At 41.7% G+C, this 21,020-nt stretch overlaps 1 protein-coding gene across 2 annotated transcripts in view; it reads left to right on the forward strand.

The window, feature by feature from the left end:
* AGPAT5 (1-acylglycerol-3-phosphate O-acyltransferase 5) overlaps positions 1 to 21,020 on the forward strand; it is a 119,724-nt gene that overhangs the window by 83,692 nt on the left and 15,012 nt on the right. For both annotated transcript variants that reach the window (XM_005289706.5, XM_005289707.4), the window contains one exon: positions 7,243 to 7,404. In XM_005289706.5, coding sequence (XP_005289763.1) covers positions 7,243 to 7,404 — 162 coding nt within the window. The remainder of the gene's footprint in view (positions 1 to 7,242; positions 7,405 to 21,020) is intronic.

Raw genomic sequence — 21,020 nt, forward strand, 5'->3', positions numbered from 1 at the left:
GTTCCTTCACCCAGAGGTCACCAGGTTCATCTTCCAAAGGTGGGGGTCTCCCCAGGTAGACCTGTTTGCGACCAAGCAGAACAGGAAATGTCATCAGTTCTGCTCGCTATGCAGGCACAGCCCGGGTTCCTTCTCAGATGCCTTCCTGCTTCCCTGGACAGAGCTCCTGTTCTACCCATTTCCCCCAGCCACTCTGGTTCACAAGGTCCTCCTAAAGATCAGATGGGACAAGGCAAAAGTTAGTCTTCTAGCATCAGCGTGGGCATGGTCAGCACTTGTTCGTCACGCTACTAGATCTATCAAGAGCAACTCTGCTTCCACTCTGCTCTGGCCTGATCTCTCAAGACCATGATCGGTTACTCCACCCAAATCTCGATTCCCTTCACCTAACTGCATGGATGTTACATGGCTGAACCCAGAGGAGCAGACCTGTTCGTAACAATTTTGGCAGGTCTTGTTAGGTAGTAGGAGGCCATCCACTAGGGCTACCTACCTGGCCAAATGTTAGCATCTCTCAATATGGGCATCCCAACAAGGCCTCTCTCCAATTCCGTTTTCCCTTTAGTCTATCTTGAACTACTTGCTACATCTAAAACAGCAAGGTCTGGCCCTCGCATCTATCAAAGTGCATTTAGCAGGAATTTTAGCCTTCCACCCACCAGTGAATGGCAGGTCAGTGTTCTCTCACAAGCGGATGGCCCTTTTTCTTAAGAGACTGGAGAGACTTTATCCTCAGGTCCATGAGACAATTTCCCCCATGCGACTTAAACCTGGTTTTCTCAAGGCTCAAGTCTTCACTTTGAGCCACTAGTGTGTCCTCTACTGCTTCTCTCATGGAAGGTCGCCTTCTTGGTAGCGATCACCTCACTCAGAAGGGTCTCTGAAATCAAGGCCCTTACATCAGAACCACCATACCTGGTGTTCTTCAAGGACAAGGTCCAACTACGCCCCCATCTGGCCTTCCTGCCAAAGGTGGTTTCACAGTTCTGTAGCAACCAGGCCATTTTCCTGCCAGTCTTCTTCCCAAAGCCTCATAAGAACTCAGAAGAGCAGTTGTACGTTAGGCGTGTCTTCACCTTCTATATCAAGAGGACTAAATCCTTTCGCAAATCCACACAATTCTTTGTAGCAGTAGCAGAAAGGATGAAAGGGCTTCCAGTGTCAGTCCAGAGAATCTCATCCAGGATAACCTCCTGCATTCGGACATGTTACGAGCAGGCAAATGTCCCACCTCTGGCCATCTTAACCATTCACTCCATGAGAGCTTGGGCCTCTTCAGCAGCATTCCTCACGCAGGTTCCAATCCAAGACATTTGCAGGACTGCAAGTTGATTGTCGGTGCATACCTTTGCATAGCACTACACCATCACCCAACAGGCTCAAGACGATGCCAGATTCAGAAGATCAGTGTTGTAGTCAGCATGTTCATGAACTCCAAGCTCACCTCGTGAGGTACTTCTTGTGAGTCGCCTGAATGGATGTGAGCAAACACTTAAAGAAGAAAAAACGGTTACTAACCTTCCATAACTACTGTTCTTTAAGATGTGTTGCTCATGTCCATTCCGTGACCCAACCTCACACCCCTCTGTCAGAGTTAGCCAGCAAGAAGGAACTTGAGAGGGTGCGTGGCTGGCAGTACCTCTTATACTGGTGCATAAGTGTGCAGCACCAGAGGGCACTAGAACTGGCCTGACAGATACCACTGAGGGAAGAATGTCCAGCAACAGTCGCGCACACACCTAATGTGGAATGGACATGAGCAGCACATCTTGAAGAACAACAGTTACGGAAGGTTAGTAACTGGGTTTTTTCTGTATGTACCTACAGAAATATGGAATAATGGGCTCTTCTATCTAGCAGAGAAAGGGATAACACAGTCTAAGGCTGGAAGTTGAAGCTAGACAAATTCAGACTGGAAATAAGGTGTAAATTTTTAACACTGAGGTACTTAATCATTGAAACAATTTTCCAAGGGTCATGTTGGATTCTCTATCACTGGCAATTTTTAAATCAAGATTGGATGTTTTTCTAAAAGATGTAGTCTATGAATTATTTGGGGAAGTTCTATGACGTATGTTATACAGGAGGTCAGACTAGATGATCACACACAGACTAGATGATCTCCCTTCAGCACCCAATAGCTTCCAAATAGACACTTAAATGAATGACCAGGTCATGAAAAGAACTGTGTTCCCATTTAAGCCTGATTTCCAGTAGTACTCCTCCCCTATTGAAACTAACAATCCCATTCATGGTCATACTTTTTTAAAAAAACTAACAAAACACACGCTCCTCAGTGAGTACCGTGTAAACGCAGAGTTTGAAATCAAGTCAGAATAGAGTTAATTGAACATGCGCAAATTATAGAGTATTCCTTGAATGTAGAGAGAGTTGGGCTTGTGTTTTTTTGTCTGAATGGATGTAAATGTTTCCAGAAAGATCTACGTGGTGATGGTAGTAGGGGGAATGACAAATTTCAGGCCACAAGGAATATATTTGGGAAAATTGAAGCAGCATTAGGTGTGTTGAATGGAATGTCCACACCCATAACTATATAATTGCAGATACAATACTGTAATATTCAGCAGTACATTTACAGAATAAATATTTTGAAACATAACATAGTGACATGATTTGAAGTGACAGTTCACAAAATAAAAAAATATGGCAACCATATTATGCTTCTAAATATTTACATAATTGATGTAATATTGAATAAACAAATATCACTGGGGCAAGTAGGGCTTGTTGTATATGTGGTGTACCTCATTCAGTGCACTAAATGCCCCGATAACAACTATGTAGGTGAAATGAGAGAATCATTACACTCTCGAAGGAACTTACACAGAAAAATGAAAAAAGACAAAAACACTGTATCACCTGTGGGTGAACGCTTTTTTCGCAAAGCGATCGCTCTATAGCTGACTTCTGAGTCCTCATTCTCAAAGGATGCAGACTTCACTTTCAAAAGTTGAGCCTGGGAGCTTAAATTCATAACTTTGCTAGATACTAAAAATCATGGACTGAATAGAGACACTTGATTTATGACTTATTACAACAATCTATAACCCATTTAACCCTCTTCCCCCCCTCCAGCTTTTTTTTTATATGATTATTCCTTTCCCCCCTGTGACTGGAGAGGTGTTAATGGTCTACTTCACCTTGAATGATCTCTTGAAATGTGTTAACGACTTATGGTAAACAATCTGTTCGACCTTGTATTTAGCTGTGACACTCTGGGTATGTCTACACTGCAATTAAAAACCCATGGCTGGCCCATGCCAGCTGACTTGCGCTCGTGGGTCTTGGGCTTGCGGCTGTTTAATTGCAATGTAGATGTTCTATTGGTTAATGGGACTATGCAGATGTGCTGCAGCGACCCTGTGAGATGGGAAGCTACCAGAGCTCGGGCTGCAGCCCAAGCCCAAACGTCTGCACCATAGTTAAACTGCCCCTTACCCTGAGCCTTGTAAGCCTGAGTCAGCTGGTTTGGGCCAGCCGTGGGTGTCCAACTGCAGTGTAGACATACTCTTTGAGTACCTTTCCAAGACCTGAAGAGCTCTGTGTAAGCTCGAAAGCTTGTCTTTCTCACAACAGAAGTGAGTCCAATAAAAGATATTACCTCACCCACATCGGCTCTCTAATATTCTGGCACCAATATCGCTACAACATTGCATACTCCTAAAGAAGCAAGATAGGGATAATGACTTACACAGATCCTTTCAACTTTAAGGATCCCAGAGCACTTTAGAAATGAATTGTTTAATAGCACTCAGCAGTACTACAAGGCAGTTTCACAATGTTAGGTCAGGAAGTGAAGGAAATCCCAGAGGTTCTCCCCAGAATACTTCAAGGTGTCTCAAACTTTGTCCTAGAGTTCTTGTAGCCTTCTGCATTGTAAAGATTTATTTAAAGAATGTGGGGTAACAGACAGTCACTGGCAAACCTTTTTAATGTTGCAATGATTTTGTCAAGTCCTAAGCAAAAAGAAACTGTTAATATTTTAACTCTGTAAATTCAAAAATTCCTTAAGCAGTACTGCAGTATTTAATATGTTTACTCTCTGCTTTGGAAATTCTGGTGTTCAGTGAGCAGGCGGCATGGGGAACATTTTTGAGACAGAACCAACAAAAGATAGAATATCTCCTTGGAACAGTTGAGGCTAAAAGTGAGTAATCTCCAAAGCGTTCTAATATTTTACTTGGAGAAGAAGTTTTGTTAACAGCAAGAGACTGGAATTTTTCACTTCACATGCGGTCCATTTTATAGAAGTATTTTTAAAACATCAAAACACTGACTTCAGATCATCTGTTTCTGAGATTCAGTGCACGTTCAAACTCTGTGGAACTAGACCATAGTTTCACTATCAAACACAGATAAAAGTACATATATTCTGGGTATGCTCAAAAGTATGTTTTCTTACATAGAAATGGGTATGGTCAGCCACAGCAATCATGGATTTTAAACTTTTTGGTTAAAACTTTTACGGTGCTATGAAACTATGTACTTTTTTGTGTCCAGTCACGTAGATCTTCAGACTGAACCAGTGTGCAAGCCAATGGGCACCTTGGTGTTCCTCAGGAAAACTTTGAAGGTTTAGCTGTTCAGGGAGTGTAGATCTCTTGACATTCCTTCACAGTTGTTTTCTTAATTCCACATTTCCCCAGCCACATCTGCTCAACCTATCTTCTGTTATGCACCTGTTAGCTGGAAGTAAGCTTTTTTTTCCAGTTTTTATCTAAGCCATTTCTAAGGCCTCAGTTCAGTGTCTGACTTTAAGCAAGACATAGTCCCATTAACCAATAGTCAGTGAGATTATATGTTTAAGTTAGACACATGCTTGAGTATCTTTTGAATTAGACCTTCATCTGCTCATCTTTGCTGTGTGTGAAAAATGCAATGGGTATTCTAGCATCCCCAGGAGGAGTGAGTGTTCTATCCACCTCACTATGTGCCTGCCTGCCTTAATGGAGTTGAGAGTAAGTTATCTTTGAAAACTGTTTTCCCATGAATTGTTGAACTAGTCTTAAGACATATTTGCAAATAACAAGGTGTTTGTTTGCCTGGGGATATAGTCTTCTGGAGACCACATAACACTTTACTGACTTTAATGGGAATTGTTATAGGTTATTGATGGAAGGCTATGGGTCCTCTTAGCAGTCATTGGCAAATACCATTCATTAGTTCTCGTATCTTGAGGTTTTTTTAGCCTTTTTCCTCCTCTCTAGTGGGCAAAGAATTCTTTCCCAGTCGTATAGAAAGGAAGATACAGAATAAACTGGGAGAGTATTCAAGGCTTATGAGTTCTTCAGTTAGCATGAAGAGATATTTTCTAATGGAAACTTTTGAAAGCCCTCTGTTTTTAATTTTTTTTTTTTTTTAAAGCACAGGTGAGGAGTAAATTTCACAAGAATAAAACTTCAGTTTCCAGTTGCTAAACAGCTCCCAGGTCAGATGTGCAAAGACTTCATTTTTCATGCTTGAAATGCGAAGTGTTTTTAAACAAATATCTTGTCAGTTACATTATCAAAATTATACATCAAATGGCTGTGCTGAGCCAATCAAAACACACAACTGCATTACTACTGTCCTAAGGATGGGTTGTTTAGTGATCCAAATGGTATAATTAGCAATAATGGAATAGAAATGAGGAAAGAACAATTCAGGTTGAATCGAAGGGATAATATACTGTAAGAGAGATCTGTTAGACTGTATAGTAATCTCTCAAGTGAAGTTGTGAAAGCCCCACTGCTTGAGTCCATTTTAAACTGGAGTGATCAAAGCACTCAAGTATATTCTCTAGGGAACAGTTATCCTTGTCTCTTTTCAGTCTCCGGCTTCTGTGACGCTCCATGATTCACATTATTATGAAAATATTATTTCTGTAAAATAAATGGGTAGTGATATTTCCTGATACTCATTTCACACCTTCGGTATTATCACTTTCCTTCTAGCCTATCTCAACATGATATCTCTTATCTGTTACTAGCTTGATTTTATAAAAGTGTGGAAACAGGATTAATCAAATATCTCCAGGTTAAATGTGATGTGGAGCTGGAGAACGTGCATGTTTTTTCTGTCCGTCCTTGCTTTTTTCAAACTTCCTTAATAGTAGAATCCCATTTGTGATGCTGCTGCTATTTCAGACTGTGCTCCCTTGGCAGTGGTGGTATAAGCAGCAGTGATGCTATGTTGTGCAAAGTGAAAACAAAATCGTAGAGAAAATGGGATGAGGAAGGGCCAGGAACAGAAGTTGCAAAGATGTATGCACACACAGAGAGGGGGACTGCACCATTAGTATAGCAACATCATTTTAGTTAGGAACAGAATTTGGTTCCTCATATGAGGAAAGACCTTTGATTGCTCTTAATCAGCCTCTTCTGGCAAACTGAAAAATTGGAGTTGATGGGCTATCAGAATAACCACACTTTTGACTTCTCAAACAGTGGGATGGTTGCGGTTATACAATGCCTTTTGAAAGAGGGAGAATTAGTATTTAGGGAGGAGAAACAATGTAAGCATATTGAAATCACCAATTACACTTTGACAGTGCAGCCAAGAATAGCATCCTGTCTAATCACACATAATTTGAATAGATTTCTATGTCACTGATATCGAGGAGTAATGGAACTCAATATGTAGTGGAGAAAAAATTGGTTGCACACAGGGAGTAAGATGTTGGGCAAATATTAAACTTGTTTGAATTTACCTGTGTTTATGTTTTGCCTTCTGAGTTGGTTCCAGGATACAAAATTTCAGGAAACAAACTATGTTCTAACATTTCTTCACAATTTCAACTCACTTTATACCGCTGTGAGTCAGAAAGAAGCTATAGAATGACATTTTTCACACACCCCGCTTGCAGAATTTAAATGGTGTTCGTTACTACTTACAGAGGGTCCCAAACCTTTCCACAGTGAACCATATCTTTGAAATTTACTCCTCAGAGATTGTTTTGTGGACCAGCCTCCCTTTCCATTAACAATCACATAATGTCTCTATTGCAACTACAGCAGTTGTTTAGGTAAAAATACATTAAATATGTTCTGACTTTTTAATGCAGTTTAGCAAATGGATATCAGTAGGAGAAACCAGCAATATGTAGCCAGACTGCTCTACATAGACCATAGTTTGGAAAGCCCTGACCAATCGTCTTTTGAAAATGACTTTTCCTTTGTATATTTTCAGTATTTAAGTCCAGTTAATTGTATCCTTCCAATGTGTGTTTGTGCTCTTTCCTAGGGCTTGCAGTATTAAAACATGTGCTGACGCCACGTGTAAAGGCAACTCATGTTGCCATTGACTCAATGAAGAATTACTTAGATGCAGTTTATGATGTTACAGTAGCATATGAAGGTACTGTGGACCACAAAGGGCAAAGAAAAGTGGCACCGTCCATGACTGGTGAGTTGACATTATTATTTATTAATTCATACATGCACTTATAAAAATACAGGGCCAGATCCATCACACAGCTCAGTTTGCGCTGTTCAGATGGTTAGCAGCAGCAGTAAAGCTTGGTGGATCCAACCCACTGAGGACTTCGCACTGGGGATCTGTGGATGATGAGCATATATAGTGACTCCTACACAATTCGGTAGGAGGTTCCCAAACTGTAGGCTCCTACACCAGGTCACCGCTTATGGCCCTCAATTCAGGGAATATTCCTGGCCAAGTCGTACCAAATGATTAAGATGAACTCTTGTGGCCATTGGCAGCCAGATGACATTAACTTTTAAGCTTGTGCTGACTCCAGGTTTGGGAGACTATAAAACTCGCTTAAAGCCTTCCTCTCTGGCCCCCCTATTTTTGTCATGCCTTTGGTTTTCTGTGGAACGCCTTAGAATATAGCTGGTAAAATTTACAAGGGAAAGTATACACTTAATAACATTATTTGAAAAATTACAAATAAAATTATTACAGTTTAATGTAATCTAAAATCTTATCAAAAATATAGCATTTTGTCTCCTAGGCCCAATCTAGTCATATGGACACATGTCCAGGAAAACTTTAAACAGTGTCAATTTTAAATGAACATCTTTTATTGCACTGTAGCTTTTCCAGAGTTTTTTTTTAATATAATGGTCTGCTCTCCTAAAGTTCAATTGCTTTCAATGATCATGTTCTATTAGGATGAATTAATGGAGATTTCTAACTAAACTAATTAGTAGTAGTTCCTTTAACTCTCTTAAAACAGGAGACAGGATTTTTTTTTTACTGTAACAAAGTAACTCAAGTTTCAGAGCAGCAGCCGTGTTAGTCTGTATCCTCAAAAAGAACAGGAGTACTTGTGGCACCTTAGAGACTAACAAATTTATTTGAGCATAAGCTTTCGTGGGCTACAGCCCAAGTAACTCAAGTTTACTTGCAACGGTATTGACATGCCAGATGTTTTCCTTTCGCCAGCTTCAATTGGTGAGTTATCATCACTTCTGGGCATCACTATCTGGTTGCATTAAGTTGCATCTGTCAGTAATGAAGGCCAAAATGTTCATTGTCAAACCTGTTCTTTAATTGTAATTTGTCTTTTCAGTACATTAGAAATCTGACTTTGCATACTAGCTGAATAAGCCTTTTTGACTTCAGAGTCTGCTTTGGTGCAGAGTTGTCTTTTTTAGTCGGAGCAAGGGTAAAAAGGATTGCATGAGCATTCTAGCTCTATGCTATTTGAAAGAACTGTATGCAGTATAAAGTATGCAGTTGAACTTTGGGTTGCTCTTCTGTGATAGTATGAAGGAGGAGCCTGGATCTTCATCTAACCAGTATGACCATTGTTTTGTTACAGATTAGTGGTGGGTTTCTTGTACAAATCTTAAGTGTGACCAACACATTTTTTTCAAAATAATTACTCAACATATTCCTTCATTGCAAAAATGATGTATATAAAAATCGGTCTTTTTAGAGACCTCCTTATTCTTCTTCCATCTAAGAATAACTCATAGCTGTAGACAGAAATGTAGTTCAGCTGTTCCCAAGTCCAAATTATTTTTTGTTCAATTATAAAATATTTTCAAGAATATGTGAAACTTTTTGCTATGACTCGCTTTTTCCCCCCCCATTTAAAAAATGTTCAATGTTCTGAACTCGAAGCATTTTGTCTCCTAGGCCCAACGTAGTCATATGAACACGTCCAATAAAACTTTAAACAGTGTCAATTTTTAATCAACATATTTTATTGCACTGTAGCTTTTCCAGATTTTTTTTAATATAACTTTCTGTTCTCATAAAGTTCAATTGACTACCCCATTACTGTTATAATAGAAGTTTGTTTATTAAATATCTGATATTATTTGTCTAGTTATTTTAAGAAAGAATTCCGTACATTATTACTTTTCATCTTAAAGTTCTCTTCAGACTTTTATGGCAGCTCCCTAGTACTGAGTATTGCCAAGGTGCACTTTTGTAAAACCTGATTCAGTTTGTAATTCTGCAAGCCTGATGAACATCTGTAGTAAACATTTTGAGAACACTATTTTCCATTCAGTTCTTCAATCTTAACATTTAGCTTTCTCTCTCTTTTTTTTTTAAATCTTTTTGAACGTTTATCTTGTCTCAAGTGTTATGATCAACTAATATATTCTGTCTGTTTGTAAAGTGCTGCGTAAGTTTATGGTGATAAACAAATATATAAAAAAAATTTAGATGTATCCTTCAGCCAACTAATTGTGAAGGTTGAGATGATTACGGCTCACACTTGTCTGTACTTTCAGCAACAGAAAAACTAACACATGTGATGAACATTCAGCTAAATAATTATTTTATTCATAACCAAGTAGCCATATGAAACATCTATCCAAAACATACCAGATTCTTGTAGTAGTCACATAATCTACATAATTTATTATTGAACATATAAGAACTAGGGCTGTTAAGTGATTAAAAAAATCATGATTAATCGTGCGATTAAAAAAAATAATCACGATTAATCGTGCTGTTAATGATAGAATACCATTTATTTAAATATTTTTGGATGTTTTCTACATTTTCAAATATTGATTTCAATTACAACACAGAATACAAAGTGTACTGTGCTCACGTTATATTTATTTTTATTATAAATATTTGTGCTGTAAAAAACAAAAGAAATAGTATTTTTCAATTCATCTCATACAAGCACTGTAATGCAATCTCTTTATCTTAAAAGTTGAACTTACAAATGTAGAATTATGTACCCAAAAAATAACTGCATTCAAAAACAAAACAGTGTAAAACTTTAAACCCTACAAGTCCACTCAATCCTACTTCTTGTTCAGCCAGTCATTTATACGAACAAGTTTGTTTACATTTGCAGGAGATAATGCTGCCCGCTTCTTGTTTACAATGTCCCCTGAAAGTGAGAACAGACATTTGCATAGCATTGTTGTAGCCGGCGTTGCAAGATTTTTACGTGCCAGATGTGCTAAAGTTTCATATGTCCTTTCATCTTCAACCATCATTCAAGAGGACATGCGTCCATGCTGATAACAGGTTCTGATCAATAATGATCCAAAGCAGTGCAGACTGATGCATGTTCATATATATGGAGATATGCCTATCTCATAGAACTGGAAGGAACCCCGAAAGATCATCGAATCCAGCCCCCTGCCTTCACTAGCAGGAACATCATCATCTGAGTCAGATGCCACCAGCAGAGGTTGATTTTCTTTTTTGATGGTTTTGGGTTCCGTAGTTTCCGTATTGGAGTGTTGCTCTTTTAAGGCTTCTAAAAACATGCTCCACACCTCATCCCTCTCAGATTTTGGAAGGCACTTCAGATTCTTAAACCTTTGGTCGAGTGCTGTAGCTATCTTTAGAAATCTCACACTGGTATTTTCTTTGCATTTTGTCAGACCTGCAGTGAAAGTGTTCTTAAAACGAACAACATGTGCTGGGTCATCATCTGAGGCTGCTATAATATGAAATATGTGGCAGAATGCGGGTAAAACAGAACAGGAGACATACTATTCTCCCCCTAGGAGTTCAGTCAAAATGTAATTAACACATTACTTTTTTAACGAGTATCATCAGCATGGAAGCATTTCCTCTGGAATGGTGGCCTAAGCATAAAGGGGCATACGAATGTTTAGCATATCTGGCACGTAAATACCTTTCAATGCCAGCTACAAAAGTGCCATGCAAACACCTGTTCTCACTTTTAGGTGACATTGTAAATAAGAAGCTGGCAGCATTATCTCCTGCAAATGTAAACAAACTTGTTTGTATGAATGACTGGCTGAACAACAAGTAGGACTGAGTGGACTTGTAGGCTCTCAAGTTTTACATTCTTTTGTTGTTGAGTGCAGTTATGTAACAAAAAAAATCTACATTTGTAAGTTGCACTGTCATGATAAAGAGATTGCGTTACAGTACTTGTATGAGTTGAATTGAAAAATACTATTTCTTTTGTTTATCTTTTTATAGTGCAAATATTTGTAATCAAAATAATAATTTAAAATGAGCAGTGTACATTTTATTCTGTGTTGTAATTGAAATCAATATATTTGAAAATGTATAAAACATCCAAAGATAGAATACGAATTGAAATGTATTAACTATTAACTGTACGATTAAAACTGCGATTAATTGCAATTAATTTTTTCAGTCGTGATTAATTTTTTTTAGTTAATCACGTGAGTTAACTGCAATTAATCGACAGCCCGAGTAAAGATATATGAAAAATTATGAAGATGGTCATATTTGTCATTCTCTTGAACCCTCAAGCCACAAAATAGAAGAAAAGTATATGTTTTGAAAAGACCATTCTACCATTTGCCAGGCAATAGCCTAAGAACTGTTTTGTTCAAGAATTAATATAACATGGTTTGAGGGCACTGGGAATCAATACAGAAAAATTCCTAAAATTAGTATTATAGAACATCCAATATATGACATGTACATATTCATGTCAAAATTAAAAAGAAAAAAATGTAATTCACATCGAAAACAAAATGGCAGCACAATCATGTTAACTTTCAAAAGAAGATAAAGTTGACATTTCTTTTTCAATTTAGCAGCTTTGATTGGAATTTATTGTATGGAAAACAAACTTTTGATAAGCACAACTCTAATTGAAGGCAATAGATTTATTATGTTGAAGCATTATTTCCCATGTGAATAAAATTTGACTTCCATATAGTTAAAACATATTTCTCAAGAAATCCAACATGCTTTCATAACTGTAAAACAAAATTCTTCACAAGAGCCCCTGTCATTGTCTCAGATCCCATATGTGTCTAGGGACTTGGTTAATTCTTTGCTCACAATTTGTGTTCAGTGGTAGTCATGAGTAAGGCTACATTTTAGTCAAGGGTATTTTTAGTTAAAGTCATGGATAGGTCACGGGCAGTAAACAAAAATTCATGGCCTGTGACCTATCCATGACATGTACTATATACCCCTGGCTAAATCTTGAGGGGAGGTGTGGCTTGGGGGTGCTGTTGGTGCTTGTGGGAGGGAGGTAGCCCAGGGGGTGCTGCGGGTGCTCAGGGGCGCCAGGGGTGCTCAGGGGGTGGCCCGGGACCCCGCTGGTGAGGGGGGGTTGATTGGCGGGGCTGGCAGGTTTCCTACCCAGCTCCTCGCAGCTCCCTGGAAGCGGCAACATGTCCCTCCCTCGGCTTCTAGCTCTGTGCGCTGCCCTCACCCCAAGCGTTGACTCCACAGCTCCCATTGGCCAGGAACCGTGGCCAATGGGAGCTGCAGGGGCAGTGCCTGCAGGCAGAGGCAGCGTGTGGCGCTAGGAGCTGAGAGGGAAGGACATGTCGCCGCTTCCAGGGAGCCTCTCACGGTAAGTGCCACCCAGAGCCCTCACCCCCTCCCGCTCCCCAGCCCTGAGCCCCCTCCCACACACACCCAAAATTCTGCTGTTGCGGGGGTGGGAGGGAGGAGACGTGATGGCCCGAGACTGACCCAGCAGTGGCTGGTGCGGCTGGCCCAGGGGCTGCCCGAGGTCCTCAGGTGGGCCCCTGGGCCAGCCGCTCCAGCTGCTGCAGAAGTCACGGAGGTCCCGGAAAGTCACGGAATCTGTGATCTCCGTGACAAACTCGCAGCCTTAGTCATAAGAGAGAGAGTAAAGTGGGCACTACGTACTCTATGGTTAAAATACAGTGCCTCTCCAGACAAGCAAGATGTTGGCAGTGTAAATGACTAAAGAAACAGAACCTAAGAACAACTGTACTAGATCAGTCCAATGGTCCATCTAGCCCAGGGGTGGGCAAACTTTTTGGCCTGAGGGCCACATCGGGTTTCTGAAATAGTATGGAGGGCCGGTTAGGGGAGACTGTGCCTCCCCAAACAGCCAGATGTGGCCCAGCCCCGCCCCCTGACACCCCTTCCCCCCCCAGGACATCTGCCTCATCCAACCCCCCTGTTCCCTGACGGCCCCCCCTACTCCAGCCACCTCTATGTCCTCTGATGGCCCCTGGAACCCCTGCCCCGACTGTCCCCCGCTGTCCCATCCAACCCCCCCTCTTTCCTGACTGCCCCCTCGGACTCTTGCCCCCATTCAACCCCCCCTGTTCCCCACCCTCTGACCGCCCCGACCCCTATCCACACCCCCGCCCCTGACCACTCCCCCAAACTCCCTTGCCCTCTATCCAACCCCCTGGAGCACCGGTGGCTGGCAGCACTACAGCCGTGCCTCCCAGAGCACCAGGACAGACAGCCGTGCCACCCGGCTGGAGCCAGCCATGCCACCACGCCACACAGAGACTGGGTCAGGCAGCGGCTCTGCAGCTGTACTGCACAGCAAGAGCTCACAGCCCCGCCGCCCAGAGCATTGCACCAGCAGCGCAGTGAGCTGAAGCTGCAGGGGAGGGGGACCAGCAGGGGAAGGGCCGGGGTCTAGCCTCCCCGGACGGGAGCTCAAGGGCCAGGCAGGTCCCACGGACCGGATGTGGCCCCCGGCCTGTAGTTTGCCCACCTCTGATCTAGCCCAGTATCGTGTCTCTGACAATGGCCAGTGATAGATGCTTCAGAGGGAATTACAGACCATTTGACAGAATTTACAGTCAATTCTGGAAAAGAAAAACGAGGAGTCCTTGTGGCACGTTAGAGAGTAACAAATTTATTTGGTTATAAACTTTCGAGGGCTAAAACCCACTTCATCAGATGCATGGAGCGAAAAATACAGTAAGTAGTATATATATACAGCACATGAAAAGATGGGAGTTGCCTTACAAAGTGGCGGGTCAATGCTAATGAGGCAATTCAATTAAGGGGGAAGTGGCCTATTCTCAACAGTTGACAAGAAGGGGTGAATATCAAGAGACGGAAAATTACTTTTGTAATGCTAACGAGCCAATGCAATCAAGGTGGATGTTGGCCATTTCCAACAGCTGACAAGAAGGTGTGAATATCAGCAGAGGGAAAATTACTTTTTATAATCAATTCTGAGTCATCCTCTGTCATCCAGTCTCAGCTTCCGGCAGTTGGAAGTTTAGGGACACCTGGAGCATGGGTTTGCGTCCCTAATAGCCGTTGATGTACCTATCATCCGTTAACTTATCTAATTATTTTTTTAACCCGATTATACTTTTGGCCTTCACAACATCCCATGGCAACAAGTTCCACAGGTTGACTATGCATTCTATGGAGAAGTACAGTAACTCCTCACTTAAAGTTGTGCTGGTTAACGTTGTTTCATTGTTACGTTGCTGATCAATTAGAGAACATGCTTGTTTAAAGTTGCGCAATGCTCCCTTATAACATTGTTTGGCAGCCTCTTGCTTTGTTCACTGCTTGCAGGAAGAGCAGCCCGTTGCAGCTAGCTGGTGGGGGCTTGGAACCAGGGAGGGCCGGCAGCCCCCCTATCAGCTCCCCGCTCTTCTAAGTTCCCTGTGAGGCAGCCGCTGGCTATCAATTGCTGGCAGTTCAACTGTCCCTCCCCCCACTGCTGTGTGCTGCTCCTGCCCTCTGTCTTGGAGCTGCTCCCAGGAGTCTCCTGCTTGCTGTGCAGAGGGAGCGGGGAAGAGGGGTGCTAATGTCAGGGTGTTTCCCTCCCCCACTCCTGCCCCCCCCGCCTCTGTACCTTATCTCTACGGGAGGGGCGGGGGACATGACAGGGATCACAGGACGGAGGGAGCTTGCTAGCAGCAGCTGCTGTCTCAACTTGCTAATCTACTTTAAAAGGCAATGTACTTAGAGTGCGGTCAGGATACTTAAAGGGGCAACTCTCTCACATACACAGTGTGTCTCTCTGTCTCTCTCTGCCATGCTGTCTCCCCTCCCACCATTTGTGCTGCCTTGTAGAGTGTGAGGCTACATTAAAAACAATGTGTTAACCCTTGAGGGCTCAGCCGAGTGCTAGTTCATCATTTAGCAGTAAGGCATTCCCTGGGAAATATACCACCCTCTGACTTCACCACCTCAACCAAGCTTCACAATCATCATTGCTGTGTACAGTATTAAATTGTTTGTTTCAAACTTATACTGTTTGTGTGTGTATATATATTATAGTCCTTTGTCTGTCGGAAAAAAATTTCCCTGGAACCTAACCCCCCCATTTACATTAATTCTTATGGGGAAATTGGATTCGCTTAACATTGTTTCGCTTAAAGTAGCATTTTTCAGGAACACAACTACAACGTTAAGTGAGGAGTTACTGTATTTCTTTTTATTTGTATTAAACTTGCTGCCTATTAATTCCATCAGGTGACCCCCCAGTTCTTTGCACTTTTCAACATAGAATTTCATTTGCTCTTTTGGCACTCAGACACCCAGTTTAAATAAGAGTCCTTTGTAATTCTTCACTGTCAGCTTTGGACTTAACTATCTTGAATAATTTTGTAGCATCTGCAAATTTTTCCACCTCACTGTTCACCCACTTTTCCAGATCATTTGTGAACATGTTGAACAGCACAGGTTCCAGTACAGATCCTTGGTGAACCCTGCGATTTACCTCTTTTCACTGTGAAAACTGACCATTTATTCCTACCCTTTGTTTCCTATCTATTAACCAGTTACGGATCCAGGAGAGGACCTTCCCTCTTATCCCATGACAGCTTAGTTTACTTAAGAACTGTTGATGTGGGACCTTGTTGATGGTTTTCTGAAATCCAAGTACACTATAGCCACTGAATCACCTTGTCCCCATGCTTTTTGACTCCCTCAGAGAATTCTAATGGATTGGTGAGGCATGATTTTCCTTTACAAAAGCTGTGTTGACTCTTCCCCAACCTATCATTTTCATCTATGTGTCTAATAATTCTGTTCTTTACTTTCAACTAATTTGCTTGGTACTGAATTTAGGCTTACCAGCCTGTAATTGCCAGGATTGCCTCTAGAGCTTTTTTTAAAAATCAAAATTATATTAGCTACTGTCCAGTCAGCTGTTTCAGAGGCTGACTTAAGTGATAGGTTACATACCACAATTAGTAGTTTTGCAATTTCATCTTTGAGTTCCTTCAGAATTCTTGGGTGAATACCATCTGGTCCTGGTGACTTATTACTGTTTAATTTATCAATCTGTTCCAAAAACTTATCTATTGACATCTCAATCTGGGACACTTCCTCCGATTTGTTACCTAAAAAGATGGCTCAGGTATGGAATCTCCCTCACATCTTCTGCAGTGAAAACTGATGCATTCATTTAGCTTCTCTGCAGCAGCTTTTTCTTCTTAGAGTGCTCTGAGAGCATCTTGACTGTCTACTGCAGGGGTTCCCAAACTTGGTTCGTGGCTTGTTCAAGGTAAGCCCTTGGCGGGTCACAAGAGCCTTTGTTTACCTGAGTGTCCGCAGGTCTGGCCACTCGCAGCTCCCAGTGGCCACAGTTTGCCGTTCTCAGCCAATGGGAGCTGCAGGAAGCGGTGCGGGCTGAGCCACCACTTCCCGCAGCTCCCATTGGCTGGGAATAGCAAACCACAGCCACTGGGAGCTGCGAGCAGCCGTACCTGCGGACGCTTAGGTAAACAAAGCGTATTGCGACCCACCAGGGTCTTACCCTGAACAAGCCGCAAACCAAGTTTGGGAACCCCTGGTTTACTGGCACCACTGATTGAAGTATTTTGCTTCAGTTCCTACTTGTACTTTATCAACTTCTGTCCTCTTCTCTTTACTAGGATATAGAGTATCTCCTTTAATAAATCCTTCCCTAAGAGATGTCTCTGTCTGAACCATGTGCTCCTCCACCCCTGTCAGCTTTCCCTCAGACCTTCGTTTAAAAATTGTGCCAAGAATACCTGTCCTCTATTCCTCACCCCAGTCTCAGCAATGTGTTTTTGGTGCATGCTCCAAGCATGCTTGTTCGTAACTCCCCACCCAGAGAGGCAGGGCGTCCCCAGATCTTGGTACACACACATGGGAGTAGACATCCCCAGAAGGGCAGTTATCAAAGAGCACTTCAGAGAGAAGGACGATGAGAAGAACGGCTCAGCCCATCCCCGAAAGGCAAGTCCTCTCCAGTACCTGGCTCACATGAAGGGGGACATAAATGGTTAGGCCCCACCCCCCAAGATCCTGGCACACACACAGGAGCACAGGGAATGGGGTTCAGACACCCCCAGAGAGGCAAGGTCCTCATATCTCAGCAGGGAGAGGGGCTGTGACCCTCCTAGATGGTCCTGGCACGCACACAAAGGTAGTGAGTGGGGCTCAGACCCACCCAGATCTTGCCCCACACTCAGAAGGCGAGAATGTAGGTGTGAGGCAGCCCTGCCCCTATTCTCCTGCCACTCCCTTCCCCGTGTCCCTCACCTCTTCCACCCGCCTCCTGTTGAGGTAGGCACAACCCCCCTGACTCCTGTTGCTCCCATTCTCCCATCCATAAAATGCCCCTCCCCTTCCAGCAAGCATTTGCATGTCTAATTTTTTTTTGCTAAAATACTTTGATTACACCCACACACACCCCATCAGAGACAGATTTTTAGCAGTATGCCTTCTGCTTGAGGTGGTACTCAAACTGACGCTCATTGGATGTGCCAGTTTCAGGAGTAGTGCTTATCTTGAGCCATCCAGCTGATGTGAAACTTTCAGCACTAAATCCCGTTGGCTCCTCTGTCTGTGTATGCTCAGTGTAATCTGTTTGGTGCAACGCCAAACATTGCAAAGGTTGAAGTGCCTAATTAAATAACTAAACTCTTTGGCTAATAATATTTTAAAGGCTAATGGATGGCATGCACTCTATTGGAGTCGCTCACAAGCACTTGAGACCCTCGTGTGATTATGTCAGCCCTGGTTTGATCTGTATCTGCACAAAAATTTGCTGCCAGAACATGTTAGTTTTAAGAAAAGCTGTTTGATTCCAGGGCTATGTCTTGAGAACTCCTTGTTTAAATAGCCCCAAATTTGGATCACTGACCAAACCCCATGCCCCCACGAGGCACACAAAATTTAAAGGCAATCTGAGTAACCATGCAGATTTTAGAGTACTTAGAAGAGTCGAGCTTTAAACATAAAGCTGGTTTTAATCTTAACTATAGCAGAGTTGGTGCAGGGCTCCTTACCTCTGTCGTACTGCATCACATCCAACCCCAATCACTGACTGAAAGTTCTTTCTATTTTGTTGGTTATTCATTGCCTCTTGTGACATGAGTGAGTGGTCTCAATCAAGTTTCTTGGGGACATCACATCACTGCCTGGAGCCATCAGTGCAAACAAGTGGTGGTTACACAAAACTATCTTCTCCCACACCTCTAAAGTTGGTATCTCCTAGTAAGGGATGAGAAAGTTTGGTGGACCAGTGTGGGGAAGCTTGCACTGCTAGTTACCTGTTTATTTTTAATAATCTCTGTTAGACTCCAGTGTTGTCATTGGTACTTCAATGAACACTAAATTCATATTTGCATCTTTATATACTCTGCCTGGGGTTTTTAACACAAGCAGATGGTATTTATCTGGGGATTCTAGATTAAATAAAGTGTGAAGTAGTAGCGTCTGACAATGATAAACACTGAATAAAAATAGCAAGTGACATAAAGATAGACTCTGTGTTAAAGGAGCCAAAGGAAATCCTGAGAATTACTGACAGCCCTATCGCAGTTCCAGACAACATGGTCTGAAAGGTTTTGTTTTGTTTTATAGTTACTGCAGCATTTTGATCAATATAACCTGAAAGGATTAAACCAGTTTGACATCCTTGAAGGAAAATGATGCCTTTCTTATTCCTTAAATTTTTGGTACAATCTAATAAAATGGTAGATAAGTAACCCAGTGAGAATAATTTCCAGGATTTTTCAAAAGCATTTAGATTAAAACCTTCAGAAGATGATTAATGAAGATTGAATTGCTATGGGTTAATGGTCAATATCTTGTGAATTAAGAGATGGCTAACAGATAGGAAATAGTCATATTGAGGAGGTAATAGTGGGTTAGCCGGAGTGCAGCGGCAATAAAAAGAAATCAGAGATATAGAAAATAATCCTCATCAGGAGCACTGTCCACATTTTATTTCACCTTTTATGTCTTAAGCTCCAAAGAAAGGTAATCGAGATAGCTAGAGATACGATGTAAGAATCTGAAACTAGATGATTAACCTGTTAAAGAGAAGAGTGAGAGGGGCTTGAATAGCTAATTGGAATGATGATGTTCACAGTGAGAAATGATCAAGCCACATCACTTCAACCTGTCCCTTAATATAAAAGAGCAAAGGGACACTTAGCAAAAATCAAAGAACAATGAATTTAGAGCAGGGGAAGTAAAGAAGACACTACCATTCTTGATGCTGCGTATTGTCGGCATGTGGAATTCAGTGCTGCAGAAAGTAATTGACCTGAGTATGTGGCTGGCTTTTAAATATGACTAAATAACTAGATGCCATGAACAACCCATGAATATGTACAAGCTAAAATAAAAATAATGCTCATATTTCTTGGTGTAAACTTTCCACTTGAAAGATGCGGGAGGAATTTTCATTTAAGAAACTTTTAGCTTGAATGTCAGTTTTGCTATGTTTTACCATATCACATGACTTTTTAAAAAACAAAAACCATAGTTTTACCCTGAGAGAGGTATTGGAGAATATTTTTTTTAAATTAACAGAGCTTTAACCTGGGGTAGGTAAAAAGATAATATTAAAGCTTAAGTGGTAATATGCTGTGTTTATTCTATATAGGAATAGAGACATAATGGTAGAACCATATGTTAAAGATTAATTCTGGCAACCTGGTGGTTAATGAAAATGCTGGTATCCTTGTATGTATGTCATTGATGTAAATGGAACTATTAACATGCATACATTTAGGTACATGCATTAAGTTTTTGCCAGTCAGGATCGTAACAAAAGTAATGTGTTGTGGTAATAGTCATATGCTAAGTCTTTCAGCAGTTTAACAATGAATAATGTGCTTCTCTTTGGTCATATGAAAATAATCTAATAAAATACTTTCCCAATAATATCAGTTTCTGGAGTGTGCATATACCCTGTGGTAGTCTTTTCTATAGAAAATCCATTCAGATTAATGGAAAAAATCAGGCTTTTCTGAGCATGTCTGATGTCTGTCACAGTTTATGGAGCTAGCTGCTGCACCTTTGACTCCTTACTGGTCTCTGAGTGCACACACTTCACCTCCCCCCCCCCCCCCCCAGGTGTGAAGCCTCATACCTTTACCTGTCTTGGGTGGAATTTAGCAATTACACCTCTACCCCGATATAACGCAACCCGATATAACACGAATTCGGATATAACGCTGTAAAGCAGTGCTCCGGGGGCGGGGCTGTGCGCTCCGGCAGATCAAAGCAAGTTCGATATAATGCGGTTTCACCTATAACGCGGTAAGATATTTTGGCTCCCGAGGGCAGCGTTATATCGGGGTAGAGGTGTATCACACTCTTAGATTAGGACCTGGGCTAAGGTACCCTGTGCATCAACCATTATTATGCTGCAGGTCTGACTGAGTTTGGACACTTGTGGTTTTTCCCTTTGGTAGTCTGTGGCCAGTGGTATACAAAACAGCCTTCTGAAATATGTTTTGTTTTGTAGTAGGAGCCACACAAAAGGATTTTAAAGCAATAGTCTACACGCATCTGTTTTACCTAAAGGCTCATAATCCTCTGATGATAATCTAGGCAGGCCTGACTTCTTTAGGCACCCCAACAGGATCCTGTGTGTG

This window comes from Chrysemys picta, chromosome 3 (assembly GCF_011386835.1).
Source record: "Chrysemys picta bellii isolate R12L10 chromosome 3, ASM1138683v2, whole genome shotgun sequence".
Lineage (NCBI taxonomy): Eukaryota > Metazoa > Chordata > Testudines > Emydidae > Chrysemys > Chrysemys picta.